At 43.0% G+C, this 20,887-nt stretch overlaps 1 protein-coding gene across 2 annotated transcripts in view; it reads left to right on the top strand.

Moving 5' to 3' along the window:
* The window catches only part of nrp1a (neuropilin 1a), a 249,455-nt gene that overhangs the window by 116,354 nt on the left and 112,214 nt on the right, over positions 1–20,887 (top strand). For both annotated transcript variants that reach the window (XM_061964875.1, XM_061964874.1), the window contains exon 7: positions 1,486–1,652. In XM_061964875.1, coding sequence (XP_061820859.1) covers positions 1,486–1,652 — 167 coding nt within the window. The remainder of the gene's footprint in view (positions 1–1,485; positions 1,653–20,887) is intronic.

The following is a 20,887-nucleotide window of genomic DNA, read 5'->3' as shown; positions in this document are numbered from 1 at the left end:
CCAAATCAGAGGAAATAACACCATGGCCGACTGAGATATGATCATCCCTCCATCCATCCATCCATTTTCTACCGTTCATCTCTAGGAATACGGATACCTAATGCACCGAATCTGTCCCAAGAAACCAAGTCAGAGGAAACAACACCATGGCTGACTGAGATATGATCATCCATCCATCCATCCATCCATTTTCTACCGTTCATCTCTAGGAATACGGATACCTAATGCACCGAATCTGTCCCAAACAACCAAGTCAGAGGAAACAACACCATGGCCGATTGAGATATGATCATCCATCCATCCATCCATCCATTTTCTACCGTTCATCTCTAGGAATACGGATACCTAATGCACCTAATCTCTGCCAAGAAACCAAGTCAGAGGAAATAACACCATGGCCGACTGAGATATGATCATCCATCCATCCATCCATCCATGCTCTACGGTTCATCTCTAGGAATACGGATACCTAATGCACCGAATCTGTCCCAAAAAACCAAGTCAGAGGAAACAACACCATGGCTGACTGAGATATGATCATCCATCCATCCATCCATCCATGTTCTACCATTCATCTCTAGGAATACAGATATCGAATGCACCTAATCTGTCCCAAGTTTCCAAGTCAGAGGAAATAACACCATGGCCAACTGAGATATGATCAATGTTGGGCAAATTGCTTCAAAAAAGTAACTAGTTCTAATTAAGTGCTACTCTCTCAAAAAATAATCAAAAAAATAATGGAATGTTTGTCGAATTTTGAGTCGCAGGGCAGCCTGAACTCATGGCAAAACAAGTTGTGTGATAACTTATATACAATTATTCTGATGGGTTCTATTTTGTTAAAAGTTTGTACTCTTTGAACACGTTATTCTGTACTGTATATCGCACGAACTTAACAAGGGGGGGGGGGTGAACCTTCTATTTAATAACAAAGCCAAAACAGCAACACTATCACTAGCCCTGTGGTGCACTCTCAGTTTGACATCACAAAACTCCTTAACTTGAACAAAAAAAATGGAATCCACTTAATCCACAATGAAAACGTTGGGTGACGGCTTTGTGACATTTCAAATAGTTCTTAATTAGATTACCCTTTTGCTTGGAATGCTGTTATTTTGTAATGTTGGTTTTCCTATCATTTGAAAGAAACCGGTCTAGTCTGAGAGGCGTGGAAGTGACTTTGAGGCTTAAAACCGACATAAACTTAGCCCAGCTTGAATATTTGATGAAGACATTTTTTACTTCTTAATGCACAACACTTCCATCATGCATCCATTAAAACCAGGGGAGGATGAAGACCGACTTACCGAAGCGTCCCTGATGCGGAGGTCTTTTCCGGGCAGCCGCGCTGAGTGCTTGTCATGTGACATTCTCCCCCCCCCCGCCCCCCAGAGACCAGCTCTGAATCTGGAGCAGAACGCCAAGGAAATATCTGTCGTTCTGAACTATTTTTGATCAATTTGTTACCGTTCTTTTCTCAAGACTTTGACTGCGGCGACCCCCTGGGAATGGAATCTGGCGAGATAACATCTGACCAGATCGTGGCCTCGTCCCAGTACAACCCCAGCTGGTCCCCGGAACGATCCAGACTCAACTACTATGAGAACGCGTGGACGCCTGCGCAGGACTCCAACAAGGAGTGGATACAGGTACCGTGTTTCTCATTGAACAAAATACCAGTCCGCTTGATATCAGGACGGGGCGATACTACACATGTTGGTATCAATCACACACCAATTTGTGTTTTTATACACATGTTCTGGTCGAGTCCTGAGTGCCAGAATGAATATTACATGTCATTGTTACAGTCCACACTTTGTGTTATTAATGCGTGGAACTGGGATCTGAACGTGGGAGTGTAGCTCCTCTCCTCTGAACGCAAGTGCTCCTAAAGCGGGAATACAAAATTCTGTATTTCTACAAAACACACCGCAGGAAATGTTCTTTATCGTCATTAAAAGTGTGGTGTTAAAACTTGAAAATGATCCACATAGGATACACTTATTAATGGTGAAAAATTATATATGTCTGCGATTAATCGCAATCAATTTTGAGTTAACTATGAACAATACGATTATCGCGATTAAATATTTCAATCGTTTGACAGCCCTGATATAAATAAATAATAGGGTTAGGGTTTACTTTTTTTTGGGTCAATATATGTTTGTGTGAGAGTTGATTGTGGATCTTCATGTGCAAAGATCATCTACTAGAAGTCCCGAACACAAGTCCACTCGCACTACCTAGATCTTTGATTTATGATCCCAAGTCCTGCAGGCCTTGTAAATTCCCAGACTTGTTTTTCTTCTTCTTGACTATTTCTTTTTTTTTTTCTACAAGCACTCACTGCTCGACTGCTGAAACGTTTGGCCCCAGCATGTTCCTCAGGGGAGGAATAATAGAGCCAACCCCAAGCCAAATATTTACTTGCGGAGAACCATAAGCAAGCTTTTCCTTTATTATTGCAATGAAAATATTGTCTTGGGATCCCTTTGTGCTTCTTCCGGCTAATTTAATCAGTCAGAGAATGTTTCTGCTTGTGCGTGTGTGTGTGTGTGTGTGTGTGTGTGTGTGTGTGTGTGTGTGTGTGTGTGTGTGTGTGTGTGTGTGTGTGTGTGTGTGTGTGTGTGTGTGTGTGTTCTTGTATGTCTACCCTTCTTGAGACATCAAGAAGGAAAAGTACCTTCCATATGAACAAGTTAGGACCGAAATCATGGTCCCAATACGGAAAACGTCTCATTTGCGTTAGGGTTAGGGTCAGGGTTAGGGTTGGGGTTGGGGTTGGGGTTAGGGTTGGTTTAAGGTTAGGTTTAGGTTTAGGTTTAGGGTTAGGGTTAGGGTTAGGGTTGGGGTTGGGGTTGGGGTTGGGATTAGGGTTAGGGTTAGGGTTAGGATTAGTGTTAGGGATAGGCATAAAGAAAATAGTTGGTTAGGGTTAGGGTTAGGGTTAGGGTTAGGGTTGGGGTTGGAGTCGGGGTTGGGGTTGGGGTTGGGAAATGGTTAGGATTAGGGTTAGGATTAGGATTAGGTTAAGGGTTAGGCATAAAGTAAAATAGTTGGTTAGGGTTAGGGCTAGGGTTAGGGTTAGGGTTAGGGTTGGGGTTGGGGTAGGGTTAGGATTAGGGTTAGGAGTAGGTTTAGGGTTTGGGTTAGGCATAAAGAAAAATAGTTGGTTAGGGTTAGGGCTAGGGTTGGGTTAGGGTTAGGTTTGGCATTAGGGTTAGGGTTAGGGTTAGGGTTGGGGTTAGGTTTAGGGTTAGGGTTGGGGTTGGGGTTGGGGTAGGGTTAGGATTAGGGTTAGGATTAGGATTAGGGTTAGGGTTAGGCATAAAGAAAAATAGTTGGTTAGGGTTAGGGTTAGGGTTAGGGTTAGAGGGTTAGGGTTAGGGTTAGGGTTGGGGTTGGGATTGGGGTTGGGTTAAGGTTAGGGTTGGGGTTAAGTATAGGGTTGGGGTTAGGGTTTAGGGATAGCGTTAGGGTTGGGCTTAGGGTTGGGTTAAGGTTAGGGTTAGGTTTAGGATTAGGGTTAGGGTTGGGGTTGGGGTTGGGTTAAGGTTAGGGTTAGGGTTAGGGTTAGGTTTAGGATTAGGGTTAGGGCTGGGGTTGGGGTTGGGGTTAGGGTTAGGGTTAGGGTTAGGATTAGGGTTAGGATTAGGATTAGTGTTAGGGATAGGCATAAAGAAAAAGAGTTGGTTAGGGTTAGGGCTAGGGTTGGGTTAGGGTTAGGGTTAGGGTTGGGGTTGGGGTTAGGGTTAGGGTTGGGTTAGGATTGGGGTTGGGGTTGGGGTATGGTTAGGATTAGGGTTAGGATTAGGATTAGGGTTAGGCATAAAGGAAAATAGTTGGTTAGGGTTAGGGCTAGGGTTGGGTTAGGGTTAGGGTTGGGGTTGGGGTTGGGGTTAGGGTTAGGGTTAGGATTAGGATTAGGGTTAGGGTTAGGCATAAAGAAAAAGAGTTGGTTAGGGTTAGGGCTAGGGTTGGGTTAGGGTTAGGGTTGGGGTTGGGGTTAGGGTTAGGGTTTGGGTTGGGGTTTGGGTTGGGGTGTGGTTAGGATTAGGGTTAGGGTTAGGGCTAGGGTTGGGTTAGGGTTAGAGTTGGGGTTGGGGTTGGGTTTAGGGTTAGGGTTGGGTTAAGGTTAGGGTTTGGGTTTGGGGCTAGGGTTAGGGTTAGGGTTAGGGTTAGGGTTAGGGTTAGGTTTAGGATAAGGGTTAGGGTTAGGGTTAGGCATAAAGACAAATAGTTGGTTAAGGTTAGGGCTAGGGTTGGGTTAGGGTTAGGGTTAGGGTTAGTGTTGGGGTTGGGTTAAGGTTAGGGTTAGGGTTAGGGTTGGGGTTGGTGATAGGGTTTAGGGTTAGGGTTAGGGTTAGGGTTAGGGTTAGGGTTGGGTTAAGGTTAGGGTTTGGGTTAGGGTTAGGGTTTAGGATAAGGGTTAGGGTTGGGGTTTGGGTTGGGGTTAGGATTAGGATTAGGATTAGGATTAGGATTAGGATTAGGATTAGGATTAGGATTAGGATTAGGGTTAGGGTTAGGGTTAGGGTTAGGCATAAAGAGAAATAGTTGTTTAGGGTTAGGGCTAGGGTTGGGGATGGGGTTAGGATTAGGTTAGGGTTTAGGGTTAGGGTTAGGGTCTGGGTTGGGGTTAGGGTTGGGTTAGGGTTGGGGTTGAGGTTGGGGTTAGTGTTGGGTTAAGGTTAGGTTTAGGGTTAGGGTTAGGGTTAGGGTTGGGGTTGGGATTGGGGTTGGGTTAGGGTTAGGGTTAGGGTTAGGTATAGGGTTGGGGTTGGAGTTAGTATTTAGGGTTAGATTTAGGGTTGGGTTACGGTTAGGGTTAAATTAGGATTAGGTTTGGGGTTAGGGTTAGGGTTAGGGTTAGGGTTAGGTGTTAGTGTTAGGTTAAAATCTATCAAAATGAGGGTGGTACTTATGAAATAACAAGTGTGTGTAAGAAATTTGAAGTGCACCCTCTGGACAACATATGAAATAACAACTTTATTTAAATAAATTTGTATATAGAGACATTCTGTAATAAATTGAAGTAAATAATGACGATTAAATTCCAATTACAAAAATACATATATATATATATATATATTAACTAAATGCAGTCTTTTTTTCACAATGTGTCGACTTTTTTCTTATAAAATTGGGAACAATTTCTCATATTCTTTCTGCTTCTGTAATATTGCAATATGTTCTCATAAAAGTATTACTTTTTCATGTATAATCATTCCTTTTTTTAATGCAAAATGGTGACGTTTGTCATCAAAAAATCTGACATTTTTCTACAATATCGCCAATTTGTTGTCGTTCTTGTAAGACAGTGACATTTTTTGAGTAAAAATTATGACTTTTTTCATCATTTTACCAAGTAATATTCAGATTATTATTATAATATTGCCCAAATTGTACAGTTTTCTTACAAAAATCCGACTTCTGTCGACTCTTTTCATAAAATTGCGACTGTTATTGAGTAAAATTCCAACGACTTTTATTATATTACCGCCAAAATTCTAAGTTTTTCTTGTGAAATTGTGAACTTTTTCTTTCGAAATTCCAACTCATTTACATAGTATGTATATATTATTAATGTTGTAAATACACATTTTTATATATCTAGAAAGGGTGGTCCTAAAGAGGTAGGCATTTTTCGGAGGTCTCCAGAAGGTAAGAAATACACAAGTGTGTGTGTGTGTGTGTGTGTGTGTGTGTGTGTGTGTGTGTGTGTGTGTGTGTGTGTGTGTTCTCTCCCATGTCTTTTCTGTGCTTGTGGATTTGTGGGTGACTGAGCAAGTCTGGAAGGAGCCCAGCATGTGTCTGAGTGCACCAAGAAGCAGACACACTTTCCCTTAAGTTATTAATAGTAATTATATTAATGAACACTCTAAAAAACAAAAAAAACAAAAAAAAAGATTCACAGTCATGGCTCATCGGTCATTTTGCTGTGTTTAAAAAGGGCTGACCATGGTTTCTTCAGACAAACTAGCCTGAGAACAGGAGCCTCCATACGGGATGTTCACCATAGTATCTAATGGGTCAAAAAACAGAGACTATCCAGTAGGGTTGTAGTACTGGTATACCGTATCAATTTTTTATACACACTTGTTATTTCATATGTTGACCAGAGTGGGACCACTTCAAATTTCTTACACACACTTGTTATTTCATATGTTGACCAGAGGGGGCGCACTTCAAATTTCTTACACACACTTGTTATTTCATATGTTGATCAGAGTGGGACCACTTCAAATTTCTTACACACAATTGTTATTTCATTTGTTGACCAGAGTGGGACCACTTCAAATTTCTTACACACACTTGTTATTTCATATGTTGACCAGAGGGGGCGCACTTCAAATTTCTTACACACACTTGTTATTGCATATGTTGACCAGAGGGGGACCACTTCAAATTTCTTACACACAATTGTTATTTCATATGTTGACCAGAGGGGGCGCACTTCAAATTTCTTACCCACACTTGTTATTTCATATGTTGACCAGAGTGGGACCACTTCAAATTTCTTACACACACTTGTTATTTCATATGTTGACCAGAGGGGGCACACTTCAAATTTCTTACACACACTTGTTATTTCATATGTTGACCAGAGGGGGCGCACTTCAAATTTCTTACACATACTTGTTATTTCATATGTTGACCAGAGGGGGCGCACTTCAAATTTCTTACACCCACTTGTTATTTCATATGTTGGCCAGAGGGGGCGCACTTCAAATTTCTTACACACACTTGTTATTTCATATGTTGACCAGAGTGGGACCACTTCAAATTTCTTACACACACTTGTTATTTCATATGTTAACCAGAGTGGGACCACTTCAATTTTCTTACACACACTTGTTATTTCATATGTTGACCAGAGGGGGCGCACTTCAAATTTCTTACACACAATTGTTATTTCATATGTTGACCAGAGGTGGCGCACTTCAAATTTCTTACACCCACTTGTTATTTCATATGTTAACCAGAGTGGGACCACTTCAAATTTCTTACACCCACTTGTTATTTCATATGTTGACCACAGTGGGACCACTTCAAATTTCTTACACACAATTGTTATTTCATATGTTGACCAGAGGGGGACCACTTCAAATTTCTTACACACACTTGTTGTTTCATATGTTGACCAGAGGGGGACCAGTTCAAATTTCTTACACACACTTGTTGTTTCATATGTTGACCAGAGGGGGCGCACTTCTAATTTCTTACCCACACTTGTTATTTCATAAGTTGACCAGGGGGGGACCACTTTGAATTTCTTACACACACTTGTTATTTCATATGTTGACCAGAGTGGGACCACTTCAAATTTCTTACACACACTTGTTATTTCATATGTTGACCAGAGGGGGCGCACTTCAAATTTCTTACACACACTTGTTATTTCATATGTTGACCAGAGTGGGACCACTTCAAATTTCTTACACACACTTGTTATTTCATATGTTGACCAGAGGGGGCGCACTTCAAATTTCTTACACACACTTGTTATTTCATATGTTAACCAGAGTTGGACCACTTCAAATTTCTTATACACACTTGTTATTTCATATGTTGACCAGTGGACGACCACTTCAAATTTCTTACACACACTTGTTATTTCATATGTTGACCAGAGTGGGACCACTTCAAATTTCTTACACACACTTGTTATTTCATATGTTAACCAGAGTTGGGCCACTTCAAATTTCTTATACACACTTGTTATTTCATATGTTGACCAGAGGGTGACCACTTCAAATTTCTTACACACACTTGTTATTTCATATGTTGACCAGAGTGGGACCACTTCAAATTTCTTACACACACTTGTTATTTCATATGTTGACCAGAGGGTGCGCACTTCAAATTTCTTACACCCACTTGTTATTTCATATGTTGACCAGAGGCGGCGCACCTCAAATTTCTTACACACACTTGTTATTTCATATGTTGACCAGAGTGGGACCACTTCAAATTTCTTACACACACTTGTTATTTCATATGTTGACCAGAGGGGGACCACTTCAAATTTCTTACACCCACTTGTTATTTCATATGTTGACCAGAGTGGGACCACTTCAAATTTCTTACACACACTTGTTATTTCATATGTTCACCAGAGGGGGACCACTTCAAATTTCTTACACCCACTTGTTATTTCATATGTTGACCAGAGGGGGACCACTTCAAATTTCTTACACACACTTGTTATTTCATATGTTGACCAGAGTGGGACCACTTCAAATTTCTTACACACACTTGTTATTTCATATGTTGACCAGAGGGGGCGCACTTCAAATTTCTTACACCCACTTGTTATTTCATATGTTGACCAGAGGGGGACCACTTCAAATTTCTTACACACACTTATTATTTCATATGTTGACCAGAGGTGGCGCACTTCAAATTTCTAACACACACTTGTTATTTCATATGTTGACCAGAGTGGGACCACTTAAAATTTCTTACACACACTTGTTGTTTCATATGTTGACCAGAGGGGGACCACTTCAAATTTCTTACACACACTTGTTATTTCATATGTTGACCAGAGTGGGACCACTTCAAATTTCTTACACCCACTTGTTATTTCATATGTTGACCAGAGGGGGCGCACTTCAAATATATTACACACACTTGTTATTTCATATGTTGACCAGAGGGGGACCAGTTCAAATTTCTTACACACACTTGTTATTTCATATGTTGACCAGAGTGGGACCACTTCAAATTTCTTACACACACTTGTTATTTCATATGTTGACCAGAGGGGGACCAGTTCAAATTTCTTACACACACTTGTTGTTTCATATGTTAACCAGAGGGGGCGCACTTCAAATTTCTTACACACACTTGTTATTTCATATGTTGACCAGAGTGGGACCACTTCAAATTTCTTACACACACTTGTTATTTCATATGTTGACCAGAGGGGGACCAGTTCAAATTTCTTACACACACTTGTTGTTTCATATGTTAACCAGAGGGGGCGCACTTCAAATTTCTTACACACACTTGTTATTTCATATGTTGACCAGAGGGGGACCACTTCAAATTTCTTACACACACTTGTTATTTCATATGTTGACCAGAGGGGGACCACTTCAAATTTCTTACACACACTTGTTGTTTCATATGTTAACCAGAGGGGGCGCACTTCAAATTTCTTACACACACTTGTTATTTCATATGTTGACCAGAGGAAGACCACTTCAAATTTCTTACCCACACTTGTTATTTCATGTGTTGACCAGAGGGGGACCACTTCAAATTTCTTACACACACTTGTTATTTCATATGTTGACCAGAGTGGAACCACTGCAAATTTCTTACACACAATTGTTATTTCATATGTTGACCAGAGGTGGCGCACTTCAAATTTCTTACACCCACTTGTTATTTCATATGTTGACCAGAGGTGGCGCACTTCACATTTCTTACACACACTTGTTATTTCATATGTTGACCAGAGGGGGCACACTTCAACTATATTACACACACTTGTTATTTCATATGTTAACCAGAGGGGGAACACTTCAAATTTCTTACACACACTTGTCATTTCATATGTTGACCAGAGGGGGACCACTTCAAATTTCTTACACACACTTGTTATTTCATATGTTGACCAGAGGGGGCGCACTTCAAATTTCTTACACACACTTGTTATTTCATATGTTGACCAGAGTGGGACCACTTCAAATTTCTTACACACACTTCTTATTTCATATGTTGACCAGAGGTGGCACACTTCAAATTTCTTACACACACTTGTTATTTCATATGTTGACCAGAGGGGGGGCACTTCAAATTTCTTACACACACTTGTTATTTCATATGTTAACCTGAGGTGGCGCACTTCAAATTTCTTACACACACTTGTTATTTCACATGTTGACCAGAGGTGGCGCACTTCAAATTTCTTACACACACTTGTTGTTTCATATGTTGACCAGAGGGGGCGCACTTCAAATTTCTTACACCCACTTGTTATTTCATATGTTGACCAGAGGGGGCGCACTTCAAATTTCTTACACACACTTGTTATTTCATATGTTAACCAGAGTGGGACCACTTCAAATTTCTTACCCACACTTGTTATTTCATATGTTGACCAGAGTGGGACCACTTCAAATTTCTTACCCACACTTGTTATTTCATATGTTGACCAGAGGGGGACCAGTTAAAATTTCTTACACACACTTGTTGTTTCATATGTTGACCAGATGGGGCGCACTTCAAATTTCTTACACACACTTGTTGTTTCATATGTTGACCAGAGGGGGCGCACTTCAAATTTCTTACACCCACTTGTTATTTCATATGTTGACCAGAGGGGGACCACTTCAAATTTCTTACACACACTTGTTATTTCATATGTTGACCAGAGGGGGCACACTTCAAATATATTACACACACTTGTTATTTCATATGTTGACCAGAGGCGAACCACTTCAAATGCAATACTAATGAATCATAGTCGGTACTATACCGCCTCTAAAAACACACCATAGGAGGATATACTATAGCTAATTGGCGTCACAATGTAAACAAATGCCAGGGGTGGAGCTACACCTGACATCCACTGTAATGATACCAAGTACAAGAGTATATCTAGTCAATACTACTATGATTATGTCACAAAATATTTTAGTTTTTATTCATATTATGTTTATAAACTCAGAAAATACGTCCCTGGACAAATGAGGACTTTAAAAATGACCAATGTATGATCCTGTAACTACTTGGTATCGGATCGATACCCTAATGTGTGGTATCATCCAAAACTAATGTAAAGTATCAAAGAAGAGAAGAATAAGTGATTATTACATTTTAACAGAAGTGTAGATAGAACATGTTAAAACAGAAAATAAGCAGATATTAACAGTAAATGAACAAGTAGATAAATAATATTTTTTTTACAGTTTGTCCCTCATAATGTCGACAAAATAATAGAATGATAAATGACACAATATAAGTCAAGTTAAAGTACCAATGATTGTCACACACACACACACGCTAGGTGTGGCGAAATGATTCTCTGCATTCTTTGAACTGTTTTGTAATCACAGGCGACGGCTATTTACGACCCCCGTCCCTTTCGAAACAGCTGTTGCCATGCAATCAGGGAAAGTCCAAATAAAAGAGGAGGCGTACAATCTTTGGTCAGAGCATGGTGACACTAGTCCAAGGGTACAGGTGTACGCGTTTCTCCTCATTGAGCCAAATTTAATTACACCCTTGATCACCCCCTTGGGAGGTGAGGGGAGCAGTGAGCGGCGGCGGTGGCCGCGCCCGGGGGAATCATTTTTGGTGATTTAACCCCCCCAATTCCAACCTTTGATGTTGAGTTCCAAACAGGGATGTAACGGCTCCCGTTTGTATAGTTCTTGAAATGACTCAGCCGGGGTTTGACCTAATTAGGAGTCTTTGTTTGTTTACTTACTACTAAAAGACAAGTATGTTCACTATTTGATTTAAGGACTCCATCCATCCATCCATCCATCCATCTTCTTCCGCTTATCCGAGGTCGGGTCGCGGGGGCAGCAGCTTAAGCAGGGAAGCCCAGACTTCCCTCTCCCCAGCCACTTCGTCCAGCTCCTCCCGGGGGATCCCGAGGCGTTCCCAGGCCAGCCGGGAGACATAGTCTTCCCAACGTGTCCTGGGTCTTCCCCGTGGCCTCCTACCGGTCAGACGTGCCCGAAACACCTCCCGAGGGAGGCGTTCGGGTGGCATCCTGACCAGATGCCCGAACCACCTCATCTGGCTCCTCTCGATGTGGAGGAGCAGCGGCTTTACTTTGAGCTCCCCCCGGATGACAGAGCTTCTCACCCTATCTCTAAGGGAGAGCCCCGCCACCCGGCGGAGGAAACTCATTTCGGCCGCTTGTACCCGTGATCTTGTCCTTTCGGTCATGACCCAAAGCTCATGACCATAGGTGAGGATGGGAACGTAGATCGACCAGTAAATCGAGAGCTTTGCCTTCCGGCTCAGCGCCTTCTTCACCACAACGGATCGATACAGTGTCCGCATTACTGAAGACGCCGCACCGATCCGCCTGTCGATCTCACGATCCACTCTTCCCTCACTCGTGAACAAGACTCCGAGGTACTTGAACTCCTCCACTTGGGGCAAGATCTCCTCCCCAACCCGGAGATGGCACTCCACCCTTTTCCGGGCGAGAACCATGGACTCAGATTTGGAGGTGCTGATTCCCATCCCAGTCGCTTCACACTCGGCTGCGAACCGATCCAGTGAGAGCTGAAGATCTCGGCCAGATGAAGCCATCAGGACCACATCATCTGCAAAAAGCAGAGACCTAATCCTGCAGCCACCAAACCAGATACCCTCAACGCCTTGACTGCGCCTAGAAATTCTGTCCATAAAAGTTATGAACAGAATCGGTGACAAAGGGCAGCCTTGGCGGAGTCCAACCCTCATTGGAAACGGGTCCGACTTACTGCCGGCAATGCGGACCAAGCTCTAACACTGATTATACAGGGAGCGAACCGCCACAATAAGACAGTCCGTTACCCCATACTCTCTGAGCACTCCCCACAGGACTTCCCGGGGTACACGGTCGAATGCCTTCTCCAAGTCCACAAAGCACATGTAGACTGGTTGAGCAAACTCCCATGCACCCTCAAGGACCCTGCCGAGAGTATAGAGCTGGTCCACAGTTCCACGACTAGGACGAAAACCACACTGTTCCTCCTGAATCCGAGGTTCGACTATCCGGCGTAGCCTCCTCTCCAGTACACCTGAATAGACCTTACCGGGAAGGCTGAGGAGTGTGATCCCACGATAGTTAGAACACACCCTCCGGTTCCCCTTCTTAAAGAGAGGAACCACCACCCCGGTCTGCCAATCCAGAGGTACCGCCCCCGATGTCCACGCGATGTTGCAGAGTCTTGTCAACCAAGACAGCCCCACAACATCCAGAGCCTTAAGGAACTCCGGGCGGATCTCATCCACCCCCGGGGCCTTGCCACCGAGGAGCTTTTTAACTACCTCGGCAACCTCAGCCCCAGAAATAGGAGAGTCCACCACAGATTCCCCAGGCCCTGCTTCCTCATAGGAAGACGTGCTGGTAGGATTGAGGAGGTCTTCGAAGTATTCCCCCCACCGATCCATAACATCCGCAGTCGAGGTCAGCAGAACACCATCCTCACCATACACGGTGTTGACATTGCACTGCTTCCCCTTCCTGAGGCGGCGGATGGTGGTCCAGAATCGCTTCGAAGCCGTCCGGAAGTCGTTTTCCATGGCTTCCCCGAACTCCTCCCATGTCCGAGTTTTTGCCTCTGCGACCGCCGAAGCCGCACATCGCTTGGCCTGTCGGTACCTGTCTGCTGCCTCCGGAGTCCTATGAGTCAAAAGAGCCCGATAGGACTCTTTCTTCAGCTTGACGGCATCCCTTACCGCTGGTGTCCACCAGCGGGTTCTAGGATTACCGCCACGACAGGCACCAACCACCTTGCGGCCACAGCTCCAATCGGCCGCCTCGACAATAGAGGCACGGAACATCGTCCACTCGGACTCAATGTCTAGTGCCTCCCTCGTGACATGTTCAAAGTTCTTCCGGAGGTGGGAATTGAAACTCTCTCTGACAGGAGACTCTGCCAGGCGTTCCCAGCAAACCCTCACAATGCGTTTGGGCCTGCCAGGTCTGTCCGGCATCCTCCCCCACCATCGCAGCCAACTCACCACCAGGTGGTGATCGGTAGAAAGCTCCGCCCCTCTCTTCACCCGAGTGTCCAAAACATGAGGCCGCAAATCCGATGACACAACTACAAAGTCGATCATGGAACTGCGGCCTAGGGTGTCCTGGTGCCAAGTGCACATATGGACACCCTTATGTTCGAACATGGTGTTCATTATGGACAATCTGTGACGGGCACAAAAGTCCAATAACAGAACACCACTCGGGTTCAGATCCGGGCGGCCATTCTTCCCAATCACGCCTCTCCAGGTTTCACTGTCGCTGCCAACATGAGCATTGAAGTCCCCCAGTAAAACGAGGGAATCACCCGGGGGAGCACTCTCAAGTACTCCCTCGAGCGAATCCAAAAAGGGTGGGTACTCTGAGCCGCGGCTTGGCGCGTAAGCGCAAACCACAGTCAGGACCCGTCCCCCCACCCGAAGGCGGAGGGAAGCTACCCTCTCGTCCACCGGGTTGAACTCCAACGTACAGGCTCTGAGCCGGGGGGAAACAAGAATTGCCACCCCAGCCCGTCGCCTCTCATTGCCGGCAACGCCAGAGTGGAAGAGAGTCCAGCCCCTCTCGAGAGAACTGGTTCCAGAGCCCTTGCTGTGCGTCGAAGTGAGTCCGACTATATCTAGCCGGAACTTCTCAACCTCGCGCACTAGCTCAGGCTCCTTCCCCCCCAGCGAGGTGACGTTCCACGTCCCAAGAGCTAGCTTCTGTAGCCGAGGATCGGACCGCCAAGTGCCCTGCCGTCGGCTGCCGCCCAGCTCACAATGCACCCGACCTCTATGGCCCCTGCCATGGGTGGTGAGCCCATATGTTTCATGAACCCTAATATTTTTTGTTCAAATAAAGCCAATAATTAAATTTTTTTTGTGGTCCCCTTTATTGAGAAAAGTATCAAAATACATGGACAACACTATTTGAATATTTTTTTCTGTTGGGTTCAACCTGACTGATATTCTCATTTTTGTGTATTTTTTGTAATCAGAATTAGACATTTTAGACCAATATAAGCTCTTTATGCAGAACACTGCATAGGACCCTGGTTCTCAGGGAAGACTTATGGAACGTAACGCCACGAGGAACGTAAGGTTCCAATTAGCACACTTTAAGAAAAACATTGCCTGGTAATTTGTCCAAAGCCCACCATGGATTCTTCCAGCCATGCATCAATGACCGTGTTTACACTCCACGACAAAGTGGCCCAAAGTTTCCAGCTGACTGTTTACACTGCCGGTAAAATGGGATTTTTATCGGACTCTGGTGTAAACGCCAATTTTGTCCCTATGTGGCCCCGACGTCACTTGCATGCGCACGTCCATAGAGGGGAAACAAAGGAAGTCGCTACTACAAAATAAGATACAAGTTGCAACACCTTCAAAATGAGTGTTTTTAGGTGAAAGTAAAGCAATTTAAAGTATGAATGGATGTATATAGTGTAATATATTTGGGGGTTGGCTGTTAAGTAGAGGAGACACAGATTTATTTTTCAACTCACATGTAAACAAATGTGTCACAGCGTCAATTTTGGTCTGTCTACAATCGCTATTTCTTCAGAATGGAAATATATATTCATATATTACATATTATTTGTGCACTTCTGACAAGTGATGCATCCAACATTTGGTCGTCTTAAATAGACTTTGATCACCCAAACCGGATGTGGTGATGAAGGCAAGGCAAGGCAACTTTATTTACATAGCACGTTTACAACCATTTTTAAATTGGACCAAAAGTGCTTTACGGGTTAAAAAGAATAGAGCAAAAAAACAAACAAAAACAAAACAAACAAGGAACATAAACAATGCATAAGCTAAACAAAAAAATGACTTTGAACTGTTTTACGACCTTTTCTTTGAACTGTTTTGTAATGAAAGGCCATGGCTGTTTACGACCCCCGTTCCCTTTAGAAACAGCTTGTTACGGTTGCGTGGCATTGTGATGCCGGAGGTCGTCTTTTCAAGATGCAGAGGGATGTCAGGAAGCGGCTTGCAGGTGAGAATAAATTATTTATTCTGATTGCAGAACAAAATGCTGCGCGGTGCACCACGGCACAGAAAACAAGAGGGTAGCCAAAGGATGCTAATATCAAAAATGTAGACTAAGAGAGAAACCAAGAGCGTAACTTGTTGCGTAGGAGCAAACAAGACCAACAGACCGAGTGAGGCCAGCGCGTAAACTAAATAGCCCTCTGATTAGTGCCCGGGCAACAGGTGCGCGTCCGAAACACTAACCAGAGGCACGTGACTATAATCTGCCGTCATGGCAACAGAAACAAACTCAAGAGGTGCTGAAAACACAAGTGATTTGAAAACAAAAACAAAAATATGATCCGGGCAGCGGATCATAACACAGCTGTTGCCATGAGACAGGATCCATCAGCTTTAATTTCCCGGGACGGGACTCTCGCCTTTTGAAGCAGCAAATTTTGTACACCGATTTGTCAGGTTCAAACACTGATGACATCTATTAAACAAGACAAGAAGCAAGGAATCACACAGAGACATAATTAAATTTGGCTCAATGAGGAGAAACGCGTACACCTGTACCCTTGGACAGTGTCACCACGCTCTGACCAAAGATTGAACGCCTCCTCTTTTATTTGGACTTTCCCTGATTACATGGCAACAGCTGTTTCGAAAGGGACGGGGGTCGGAAATAGCCGTCGCCTCTGATTACAAAACAGTTCAAAGAAAAGGTCGCCTGGAGGGGAGTCTGGTCCTGCCTCCTCTCTGCGTTGTAGTTCTCGGGTCAAGACAAAATATTTCCGTGGACTACAATACATCCAAGAAGCAGATAACCTTCATGTTGCTTCCCATCCTACAAAGTGGAGTTTTACAAGCCTTTTAGCTTGGTAGGATCAAAGACAGCTTGTGTCTTCTCGCCGGGAACTCATGGCAACACAAGGTTGCTGATTTTCGAAACACTGATTTTTTTTTCAATGAAATCGTCAGCATAATTTGGATTTGTTATTTTCAGTTTGCAAAATTCAAAAGGCAAACATTCAGTTCCATACTTTAGCACTTTAGTTTCCAAGTGAATATACTTAGCAGTATGTGCCTCCTGACAGGCACCGGTAAGACCCCTGCGGTGATTGATTGTCACCCAAGACCCCCTCTCGTTATACAGTATCGATCAAATTGATGATTTGATTTGGTGGTAAAATGGGGGATTTTTTAAAAAGGGCAACAGCTGTTTCTAAAGGGACGGGGGTCGTAAACAGCTGTCACCTTTGATTACAAAACAGTTAAAAGAAAAGGTCGCCTGGAGGTGAGTCTGGTCCTGATTCCTCTCCGCTTTGTAGCTCTGGGGTCAAGACAAAATCTTTCTGTGGATTACAATACATCAAAGAAACAGAACACCTTCATGTTGCTCCCCATCCTACACAGTGGGGTTTTACAAGCCTTTTGCCTAGTAGGATCAAAGACAGCTTTTGTCAACTTGCCTTCTTTATTTGGACTTTCCCTGATTACATGGCAACAGCTGTTTCTAAAGGGACGAGGGGTCGTAAACAGCCGTTGCCTTTGATTACAAAACAGTTCAAAGAAAAAGTTGCCTGGGGGGAGTATGGTCCTGCTTCTTCTTCGCTTTGTAGCTCACGGGTCAAGACAAAATCTTTCTGTGGATTACAATACATCAAAGAAACAGAACACCTTCATGTTGCTCCCCATCCTACACAGTGGGGTTTTACAAGCCTTTTGCCTAGTAGGATCAAAGACAGCTTTTGTCAACTTGCCTTCTTTATTTGGACTTTCCCTGATTACATGGCAACAGCTGTTTCTAAAGGGACGAGGGGTCGTAAACAGCCGTTGCCTTTGATTACAAAACAGTTCAAAGAAAAAGTTGCCTGGGGGGAGTATGGTCCTGCTTCTTCTTCGCTTTGTAGCTCACGGGTCAAGACAAAATCTTTCTGTGGATTACAATACATCAAAGAAACAGAACACCTTCATGTTGCTCCCCATCCTACACAGCGGGGTTTTACAAGCCTTTTGCCTGGTAGGATCAAACACAGCTTTTGTCTTCTTGCCTTCTTTATTTGGACTTTCCCTGATTACATGGCAACAGCTGTTTCTAAAGGGACTGAGGGTCGTAAACGGCCGTCGCCTTTGATTACAAAACAGTTCAATGAAAAGGTCGCCTGGGGGGAGTATGGTCCTAGCTCACGGGTCAAGACAAAATCTTTCTGTGGATTACAATACATCAAAGAAACAGAACACCTTCATGTTGCTCCCCATCCTACACAGCGGGGTTGTACAAGCCTTTTGTCTGGTAAGATCAAAGACAGCTTTTGTCTTCTTGCCTTCTTTATTTGGACTTTCCCTGATTACATGGCAACAGCTGTTTCTAAAGGGACTGAGGGTCGTAAACAGCCGTTGCCTTTGCTTACAATTGACAACATGAACACTTGGATACAATTATTCTGACACTGATTTTCGAAAGGCTGAATTATTTTTTCAATGAAATCGTCAGCAACGGCAAAAAATAATTTCCATACTTTAGCACTTTAGATTCCAAGTGAATATACTTAGCAGTATGTGCCTCCCGACAGGCACCGGTAAGACCCCTGCGGTGATTGATTGTCACCCGAGACCCCCTCTCGTTATACAGTATCGATCATATCGATGATTTGATTTGGTGGTTAAATGGGGGAGTTTTTAAAAAGGGGACGCACGCTTATTTGAGCCGATACTAATCAGATGAAAAACCTTTCCATTTCAGAGCAGACAAAAAGAGCTGAGGGGTCTGCGGTTGCCACGTAATTCATGTAGTAGGAGGAGGAGGAGCCCGGGCGGCGCTTGTGACGAGCACTCTGGGAACGGGCCCAATTATCACAAGTGGTATCAAAAGAGTGGAATCCGTCATTTTGCTTTCATTAGGTCCGTCGGCGGCGGCGGCGGTCGCAACCGTCCCCGGGCGCCACGTCCCGATCATCCCGTGAGATGCGTGGCGTTCATTCATTATTTATTTCAAGTATTGCAGCTTTACTCCATTTTTGAAGTATTTTCTTATTATTTTTGTCCTATTTACAATAATTCACATAATTTTTTTGTGCGATGTTGCTAGTTGCTGTCATGTTTCCTTGTCAACAAACGGGGTATTGTTTGGATGGCAAGTTTGTCACTTCAATCATTGATTTGTTGTTCATTATTCCCATTGTGTATGTCGTCTTTGGGTCGTTGTGGTGTAGAAGTAGTCATCTCTCACTACATCACTTCAACCATTGCAGCTTTACTCCATTCTTGAAGTATTTTCTTATTATTTTTGTCCTGAATTAAGTCTTATTTACAATAATTCACATCATTTTTAGTGCGATGTTGCTAGTTGCTGTCATGTTTCCTTGTCAACAAACGGGGTATTGTTTGGATGGCAAGTTTGTCACTTCAATCGTTGATTTGTTGTTCATTATTTCCATTGTGTATGTCCTCCTTGGGTAGTTGTGGTGTAGAAGTAGTCATCTCTCACTACATCACTTCAACTATTGCAGCTTTACTCCATTTTTTAAGTATTTTCTCATCATTTTTGTCCTGAATTAAGTCTTATTTACAATAAATCGCATTATTTTTAGTGCGATGCTGCTTGTTGCTGTCATGTTTCCTTGTCAACAAACGGGGTATTGTTTGGATGGCAAGTTTGTCACTTCAATCATTGATTTGTTGTTCATTATTTCCATTGTGTATGTCCTCTTTGGGTAGTTGTGGTGTAGAAGTAGTCATCTCTCACTACATCACTTCAACTATTGCCGCTTTACTCCATTCTTGAAGTATTTTCTTATTATTTTTGTCCTGAATCAAGTTTTATTTACAATAATTTGCATTATTTTTAGTGTGATGCTGCTTGTTTTGGTCATATTTCCTTGTCAACAAACGGGGTATTGTTTGGATGGCAAGTTTGTCACTTCAATCATTGATTTGTCTATTCTAGTTTAAACATGTTAAAACTGAGAAAATAACTATTCACATAAGATATGTTGGTTTTCCACGCATAGAAAATATTGGTTTAAAGATTCTGCAACATCCCGAGGATGCTTAATTTAAAAAGTTGCAAGTTGAATAATGCTTGCTTTCAGAATAAAATGAAAAGTCCTGCCAGTTTCCAGATGTACAAATCTTAAATTTGTGATATATTATCAAGTAAAATCAAATAGCTGCATTGACAGATCATTTCAAAGGTTTTTAGTATTTCTTTTACCTCCAAACAATACCCCGTTTGTTGACAAGAAAATGTTACGGCAACAAGAGGCATCATCACACTGTGACACAGCAGACAACATACGCACGCGTACACAATGGACATATTAAACAAAAGAGTCCATGATTGAAGTGACAAACGTGTCATCCAAACAATACCCCGTTTGTTGACAAGAAAATATGACCGCAACAAGCAGCAGCGCACTAAAAATAATGTGATATCAAACAGGAAGAGGCAACATCACACTGTGACACAGCAGACAACATACGCACACGTACACAATGGAAAAAATTAACAACAAATGATTGAAGTGACAAACTTGCCATCCAAACAATACCCCGTTTGTTGACATGAAAATTTGACCGCGACAAGCATCAATGCACTAAAATGAACTTGATATCAAACACAACTACCCCAGAAGTAGACGTAGTCATCTCTCACTACATCACTTCAACTATTGCAGCTTTACTCCATTTTTGAAGTATTTTCATATTATTTTTGTCCTGAATGAAGTCTTATTTAAGTATGATATGTAGTGCAATGTCTTATTTTCTATTATTATGGTGTGTCGATCAGTGTGATGTTGCCTCTTCCTGTTTGATGTCACATTATTTTTATTGCGATGCTGCTTGTTGCTGTCATGTTTCCTTGTCAACAAACGGGGTATTGTTTGGATGGCAAGTTTGTCACTTCAATCGTTGATTTGTTGTTCATTATTTCCATTGTGTATGTCCTCTTTGGGTAGTTGTGGTGTAGAAGTAGTCATCTCTCACTACATCAATCAATCAATCAATCAATAATTATTTATACAGCCCTAAATCACAATTCATTTAGCTGCTGTGCAACAATTTTTTCGAGGATTTTCGAGATAAACGGAAGGTGGGACACCGGCCGGTAGTTTACCATGACGTCAGGGTCGAGGTTAGGTCTTTTGAGTAGAGGATGAATAACCGCTTTTTTGAATGCTACTGGAACAGTGCCAGA

This window comes from Nerophis lumbriciformis, linkage group LG07, assembly GCF_033978685.3.
Source record: "Nerophis lumbriciformis linkage group LG07, RoL_Nlum_v2.1, whole genome shotgun sequence".
NCBI classification, from domain to species: domain Eukaryota; kingdom Metazoa; phylum Chordata; class Actinopteri; order Syngnathiformes; family Syngnathidae; genus Nerophis; species Nerophis lumbriciformis.
This window is presented reverse-complemented; position numbering and strand designations above follow the sequence as displayed.